This window comes from Pyrgilauda ruficollis, unplaced genomic scaffold, assembly GCF_017590135.1.
Source record: "Pyrgilauda ruficollis isolate IOZ18807 unplaced genomic scaffold, ASM1759013v1 scaffold12, whole genome shotgun sequence".
Lineage (NCBI taxonomy): Eukaryota > Metazoa > Chordata > Aves > Passeriformes > Passeridae > Pyrgilauda > Pyrgilauda ruficollis.
The window spans coordinates 6,008,740-6,016,878 of record NW_024510321.1 but is presented as its reverse complement, the minus strand read 5'-3'; the positions used below and the strand labels follow the sequence as shown (position 1 = coordinate 6,016,878).

The window sequence follows — 8,139 nt, the reverse complement described above, 5'->3', positions numbered from 1 at the left end:
GGAGCGGCGGCGGCAGGGGGGGGGGGGGGGGGGGGGGGAATCCGTGACTCTGAGATATATGGCGAGTGTTTGTTCTGTCAGAAACTTTGCTCTCGGGAAGGGACAGGGCACTTAGCAGCAGGAATTTGCTCAGTGCAGGTGGCTTTGAATCGCCACGCTCACACCCCAGCGCCGGCAGAGGGGGGTTCCCTTTTCCCCGCAGCAGGTGCCAGGACAGGGAAATGGTCCGTCCCTGTGGGTCTTCGTGGTGTTTGATCCTCTGTTCATACCGTGTCCCCAGGTTTCACTCTCCTCCTCCTCAGCTACCTCCCCGTCCCTCTCTGGCTGCGGGGAAGAAGATGCTCAGCTCTGGCTGAGCCCATCCTGGGGCGGGCTTGGCGGAGAGGGCAGGAATGCCGCCTCTTTGGCGGGAGAGGGAAGCAGGATGCGGCCCAAGGGGGGATCGATAACGAAGGGGGGGGGGGGGGTTCCCCGGGCTGCAGCACCCCCACAATGACCCTTTCCTATCCGCCTCTATCCCCGCAGCGCTGCAAGGACAAGCTGAACGCTCTGGCGATCTCGGTGATGAACCAGTGGCCCGGGGTAAAGCTGCGGGTAACCGAGGGCTGGGACGAGGACGGCCACCACTCCGAGGAGTCCCTGCACTACGAGGGCCGCGCCGTGGACATCACCACCTCGGACCGGGACCGCAGCAAGTACGGCATGCTGGCCCGCCTGGCCGTCGAGGCTGGCTTCGACTGGGTCTACTACGAGTCCAAGGCGCACATCCACTGCTCCGTCAAAGCAGGTAAGGCGGGCAGCCTGCCCAGGGACGTGTCGAGGTGGGGAGACACCCCCGGGCCGCGACTCATCGCCCTAGAGCCTTCTGTGACCTGTCTCTGCCGCCGGGCTCCCTCCTCTCGTCCCTGCAGGGTCCCCATCACCCGGCCTGCCCCGCCGGGACTCCCGCGGGGATGGGAGCAGAGCCCCAGGGCGCAGCCGGCCTTCCCCCCGCCTCTTAGCGACCCCGTCGGAGCAGAGGTGGGGGAAAGGGAAGAGTGAGGGGGAAGGAAAAAAACAAAGCCCAGGCAGCTGCAGCAGTTTTTCACAGCACTTTTATTTGGGTGATATTCTTGGCCAGCCTTCCCACGAGAGCTGCGTCGCAGCCACACACCCTTCTCCTCCCCCCGTGGGGTCTGATGCTTTCCCCATCCAAGGAGCATGTTCAACACAAACACTCGTGGCCGTCTCCAGCCGCCCCGCTGGCTGCACGCCTTACTCGCGAGCGCTAATCTCCGAGTGGGAGCCGGCTAGGAAAATAAATAAGTAACGTGGTCCCCAGCCTCCTTCAGCGGTAGCAGCTAGGAAATTCCCAGATAGGGATACACACACACATAATTTTTTTCCTCCCCTCCCCTGTGCTTACAACGCCACACGCTGTCTCAACCAGGGAACAGCTCGCAAGAAATCCCCGACTTGTAGAGTTTCTTTTCTTGACACTTGACACGTTTTTTGGTGGAGCAAATCTGTCAGCGAGTGACAGCCCCCAGCTCCACCGCCTCCCTCCATCCAGCTGTATGACATCGAAAGCTCTTTTTAAGAGCATACTCTAGCCCAGCAACCTGCAGGATGTGTCAGGAGACACTTGGCTGCAAAAGAAAATAATGGGATTTCTTTAAATATAGCAGTTTGCTTCGAACCCAGCAGCCCCACGGCAGGGAAACAGCCCGGCCCTGCCGTGCCCACCTGCAGGAGGGGTTCACGTCCCCCACTCCAGCCTGGAGCTCCCCAGGGGCTGAGCACCTCTCCTGGCCCATGTGGGCTTTGTCCTGAGAGTCTGCTACTGCTTTTGTTCAGCTCCTGGGACCTTTCTAGCCGAAAAGAGGCCCTGCAAAGCTGTCAGCTGTGTGGAGATCTGAAACACCCCTTTCAATAGCCAAGATGGGCTTTGTAGCACAAGGTGTCCGATTGTGGCGCACGGTGACCTTAGCCCAGGAGCACCTCCTAATCCACCCCAGGGGTGTTTCACAGGAGAGGAGCCACCCCAAGCTGCTCATTGAGATTCGGCACACAAGGACTTGGGGGCAATATTTGGAGGGTGTCAGGCAGGGTCGTGTGACTGTACGAGGCAGGCTGAAGGGAGCAGGCTTGAATTCCACTCTCTCAGCCTGATCTTAAACTGTCCAAACCTCATTTCATGACAGAGCATCTCATGAGAAGATTAAATCCTATAATGCCAGCAGGAAGATTCTTTATCTAGATCTCTGTTTGCAAAAAGTATGATCCAGGAGACTGGAATGCAAAGAAGAGTTCCCCCAAGGCCTGAATTATTGTCACCAGAACAGAGGAGGGAGAGGCAGGGGTGGTAAAAGGGACATTGATAATGCGCTACGGCAAGTATTTAGAGCAAGCTTCTACATTTAAAATTCAAATACAGATCTTGAGTGCCTTGGAAAAGTGGCTCTGCTGTGCAAATAGTGCTTGGAAGGTCCTGGGTTTTTGGAGAGTATGTGTGTGAATTGGCACATAGGGTTTCTGCACCTGAACAAATAGGGAGGGGGAGAAAAGGGGCGGAAGAAGCTGGGAAAAAAATGGAAGTGTCCTCTCTTCCAAGAGTGTCTGCATTTATTACATGAATCAGAATGACAATGCTGATCCTTTATTGGATTTTAATTAGAGAACCCAAACAAGCACTGCTCAAAGAAGCAGATTTTCACACCTCTGCCAATTCACTGGCATGTTTGTAGAGCTGCTACACTACTACATCTATTCATCAAGTCCCTGAATATGCAAACAAAGCTCTAGCCAGGCCTTTACTGCCAGCTTGTAGGAAGGTGTAGTTTACTAGCAGAGGCCTCCACATAAAGCACATAGCTTGTTTGTTGCCATGTCCTCCCTGAAGAGGGAGGCCTTGGAGATCTTGCTGCTTCATTTCTGAAGGAGAAGCGATAAAGTCATTAGCAAATCAATAACGGTCTAATTTTCACCCTTCCTGTCCTTCCTGAGAAAGTCATTAGGAGACACTCAAAGGATTTGTTTCAATCATAGGAATTTCAGTAGCAGCCGCAGAGGCAAAATGTAAAATCTGTCCGTCTTTAGGAGATAAACCACCAGGTCTCTTAACTGGTATAGGGAGTAACTGGGAGAAAGCAGGGAAAGGTGAGGGAGGGATGGGGAATCTCAGCACTTGCAACCATGACATCCTATGGGGTATTACCCAATATTTAAAAAAACAGAGTGGTTAGGAACACTGCAAGTCCCTCTGTTAAGACAGAGATCAGCCTGGACACAGCAGACTGTTTTTTTCCCACCACCCCACAGCTGGCTGAGCTTCCAAAAAGTGATTTGCAAGAGAGACAGAGTTTCATTGCTGCTTTTGCTTTCTTTAAGCCTGAGATTGTTCCTCTCAGTAGCACAGGAAAGCAGCAAAAGCTGCTCTGAGCTCTGAGTAACTCCCAAGAGCTGGAGGAGGTGGAGGATGCATATGCTTGGCCTGGCACAGGTGTTGGGCTGCTCTGGGACCACACTCTCTGAGATGGGGAAGAGCATGCTTCTTCTAGGGGGAGGGAGAGTTTTTCCTTTTTTGAAAGAGGATTGAAGCAGAGTGCTGGAGATGCCAGGCAGGGGTGCTGTGAGTGTGGGTAGCCACCATGCTGAGCAGCAAGCCTGGAGGCAGCATGGGGGCTTGTGCAGCACGATGCAGGGGGATTTGGGAAATTTGGGCTGTTGCTTTGCAGTGGCAAAATTTCTGTGCACCTTGGGGCAAAGTCTCCTCCTGTCCTCTGCTGTTTGCTGCCCTAGATGTGCTCCTTGAATAAGAGCTGAGTGGGGACCTTGAGCATCAAGAGCACAGGCACTTGCTTAGAGAAGAAACTTTATGCCAGAAAAACCACCCAGCTTTGAAAGCCTGCAAGTTATCTGGCATCAGGTGTCAGTGCAGGGTAAACAGTAGCCAAATGGGAAGTTCTTCCAGAAGAAATTTTGTTCTGGAACAGTTTTCTCAGTGGAAATATTTTGGCTCATTTCCTTTATGAGAAAAATCACTGTTGTAACTCCTAACCCAGAGGAGATTTTGCACTGGTTTAAATCTGGCAGAAAGGTGGTTCTCACTTGACCCACTGATTGTAAATGGAGTATGCTCATAGATAAGGGTGGAGGTATTTCAGAGGGGAGTCTGGCTGTCTCCTGTGCTTTCTTGGTGGTTGGGGTGGCTGGGGAAGTGATAAGTTCCTGCATGCCCCCAATGCCCCAGCCCGGCATGTGCCTCCTCTAACCCTGCTGTTCCTCTCTCCTTGCACAGAAAACTCAGTGGCGGCCAAATCTGGGGGTTGCTTCCCTGGCTCGGCCACGGTGCACCTGGAGAAAGGCGGGACCAAGCTGGTGAAGGACCTGAGGCCTGGAGACAGGGTGCTCGTGGCCGACACGGAAGGCCGTCTGCTCTACAGCGACTTCCTCACCTTCCTCGACCGCGAGGACGGCTCCCACAAGCTCTTCTACGTCATCGAGACTCGGCAGCCCCGGGCCCGGCTGCTGCTGACGGCCGCCCACCTTCTCTTCGTGGCCCCCCAGCAGAACCAGTCTCAGGCGGGCACCGCCAGCAGCCGGGCGCTGTTCGCCAGCCGCGTGCGGCCGGGCCAGCGCATCTTCGTGCTGGGCGAGGGCGGGCAGCAGCTGCTGCCGGCGGCCGTGCACCGCGTGTCGCTGCGGGAGGAGGCGTCGGGCGCCTACGCGCCGCTCACCGCGCAGGGCACCATCCTCATCGACCGCGTGCTGGCCTCGTGCTACGCCGTCATCGAGGAGCACAGCTGGGCGCACTGGGCCTTCGCTCCCTTCCGCCTGCTCCAGGCCGTGCTGGCCGCCCTCTGTCCCTCCGGGGCGGGGTCCCCGATGGAAGATCCCACGGCCCCCGGCATCCACTGGTACTCTCGGCTCCTCTACCGCATCGGCAGCTGGGTGCTGGATAGTGACTCTCTGCACCCGCTGGGCATGATGGTGTCATCCAGCTGAGGGGACCCCGCGCCATCCCGGCGGCCCGCCAGGCTCCAACGGAGAGACAGAGACACGGAGGGAGAGAGAGAGAGAGAAAGGAGAAAAAAAAAAAAAATAGAAAAAAAAGAAAAGAAAAAACGAAAAGAAAAAAAAAAAGAAAAAAAATACATATTTTTAAAAGAGAGCACGGATTAAGACTTAAAAATAATAATAATAAAATAATAATAATTAAGTAGGACAGTCCAAAGTAGACTTAAAGGGAAACAAAGACCCCTGGAAGTTCTGTTCTGTTTAGTTTATAAATATATATATATTTTTATTTGTTCTTTTGTTTTGTTTGTTTGTTGTTTTTTTTCCTCCTCTCCTGGATATTTATTTCTTTGGTATTTTGAATAGATGTTTTAAATGATATGAACCGGACCTTCAAGAGCCTTAAATAGTTTCTTTGATAATTTATTGTGATGTGAACTGTACTCACAGGGGAAAAAATTATTTTGTGAGGCCAAGCAAAACTGCGCAGAGTCTATTTTTCTACATGTCACGTGTGTCCTGACTTTCAGAAAGCAAAATTCTGTACTTTCCCATCTCTCCATTACATTGCTCCTTCATTTCAGCAAGTCTAAAAAACAAGCAAGCAAACAAACAAACACACACAAAAAAGACAAACTTCATGGGGGTCCGTAAATTATATTTTTATACACAGAATTGTAAATTAGATTTTTTTGAGAGATCAATACTTAACTGAATCACATTTCGTTTTTTGAAATAGTGTAAAATATGAGAATATATTATTTTAATTTAAATAGTTTCAAATGTAACATCATTTCCTGTATTGTTTTCCATGTTTTGCTTTGTAAAAACATCATTTGGCCACGTTCATGGAAGTTCATGGAAGTCAAGACTGTTACACAAACTTTTTATTTGCAAAAACCGTAAGAAACTTTGTTATTTTTAACTTCAGAAAAAGTTTATTAGAAAATAATATTTTTTAAAAAGCGCACATGGCGGCAATTCTGTGACGATGGAGATGGTAGTTTGTACAGAGGGGGGAAAAGGATGTTTTGCATTAATAAATTGAGAAATAACTGCTGTAAATTTACTAAAATGTATTTTTGAATATTTTGTAATAGTTTTAATAGTTTTATAGAAATAAAATGTGCCATGCACAGTTTGGTTAGTATATAATAACTAAGAGTTCCTGGTGCATCCCATTTTTTTTTCCTTTTTGCTTGTTGGTTTAGGAAACATGATGCCTAAATGAGTGCCCATTATTTTATTTAGATGTGTTACTTATAACATTTAATTTTGGTACTTTTATTAAGGAAACGAATCCATCACATCTGTGCATAACCTGGAATCTCTTGTACTGACAGTAGAACCTCACTTATTTGCACGAATGACCGGCAGACGGGTTTCCCTTTGCCAGAGCCCTGGCTCCCCATCCCTGCTCAGGCAATGATCCTCTCTTCCAGCTCCAGCCCTGACTCCATGTCCACTTCCCAGTCTGGAATGGAGACTCTAGATGGCTCTTAAAATTGATTTCTGAGCATGCTAAATCAAGTTTTCCCTTTGAAGCGCATTAATGTGAAGGCAGGCAGCTGCCTTCACCTTGTGGCAACCCCAGGATTTCAGTGGGCTTCAATTTGGGTGCCCAGAAGATGGAAATCTGAGGGAGAGACATTGACTTTGGTGAGGTAGAGGGATTCACGTGGCTGATGCTGGAAGAAGGAGACGGCCACCAGATTTCACTGGCTGCTTTGAGTAACAGCACAGAGCTTGGGGCTACTGAGAACAGAGCAAAACACCCTTTGCAAAACAAAAGGATAAAGATTTGTTCATTTATCCTGAGAGACATTCCCCAGCTGTAACGCAGGACTCCGTCCCCAGCCACCCATGGGTGAATGTGCTGGAGATGAGTTTTAGGAGTTGAGTGGTGGGGCCAGCGCTGCGTCCCCTGCCTGGTCCCAGCCCCAACCCATGCCAAGGGGATCATCCTTGACAGGTGCTGATCAGTGAGGTTCTGCTGCCCGGCGTGCTCCTCCATGGAGGGTTTCCAGGATCCCCTTAAAAATTTTGCAAAACATTGTGTGTGCATGTGTGTGCGCGTCTGCGACGGGACCGTGCCGGAAGGGAGCTTGCCTTGAATGTCTTCTCACCTTTTCTTTGGTTTCCATTACTCGCCACTCTAGGGTGTTCACCCACCAGGCCTTTTGCTCCAGAGACACAGCCATGTTCTCTGCTGGGATGGATGGCAGCTCCACAGCCTCCCAGAACGTCCCTACCTGGGGCCATCTCCAGAGAGTGTCGACCGTGCTCTTCCACGCTGAAATCCCAGGAGATTCTGGAGCACTGTCAAGAGCTGGTGGCCGAGTTCCATGCACGAGCACTGCTGTGTGAAGCCCCAACAGATGGATGTGGTTTCTCCTTCCTGTCAGCCACTAGTCTAACCCCACTTCCAACCTCCAAAGCTTGGACATGGCCAGGGTCATGAGACTTTGGAGTGACCACAGTGTGCTGCAGCACCAGGAGAGAAACAAAGCCACCCTCATGCCTACCCAATGAGAGGCATCACGAGGGACTGTGGACTGCCTGGTGGGTGCTGAGGACCTGCTACCCACCCCAGCTTGGACTCTGCCACCTCCCTGTCTTTGGGGTGTGCTGAGGGCTGCAAACCCAGACGATTTGGGGCATGCGAGAATGTGATCTGAAACAAATGAGTCCCTGCTGTAAGAGTCTGGCCTTAGTTTGGCAGCATCTGGGTGTCTGAGCTTTCTTACCCTGTCTCTGAGAGGTGGTTACCATTTTTTAAGGCCTCTACACTCAAAGAAATGACCATGTTGGAAGGTGCCTTCTCCAGAGGTCGGGTGGTGGAGGTGTTTAGGGATGTCAATGATCAAACTTAAAGCCACTGGCTGGAGGGCTTCAATCTAAATTGCAACTGAGATGTTAAAGAGCCATCAGACCAGAGCCCTCACTTGTGTCAGGGCAGGGCACATGCCTGGATGGGACCACACCAGACAATGCTTCATTTAATCTTCACCCAAAGGCCGAGATGAGCTCAGATCTTTGTGGTGTGAGAGAAGTTTTGATGCTCTTACACCAGGATCAGCCTGTTTCGCTGAGCAGAGAAATGCTGTGCCGTGTTCTCCGTCACACTTATTCCAAGCAGCT

General features: G+C 51.0%; 1 protein-coding gene across 1 annotated transcript in view; it reads left to right on the top strand.

The window, feature by feature from the left end:
* Positions 1-4,989, top strand: part of SHH (sonic hedgehog signaling molecule) — an 8,838-nt gene extending 3,849 nt beyond the window's left edge. Inside the window, exons 2-3 of the mRNA XM_041489201.1 lie at positions 526-787; positions 4,280-4,989. Of these exons, the coding sequence (XP_041345135.1) occupies positions 526-787; positions 4,280-4,986 (969 nt within the window). The 3' untranslated portion in view covers positions 4,987-4,989. The remainder of the gene's footprint in view (positions 1-525; positions 788-4,279) is intronic.
* The last annotated feature ends 3,150 nt before the right edge of the window (positions 4,990-8,139 follow it).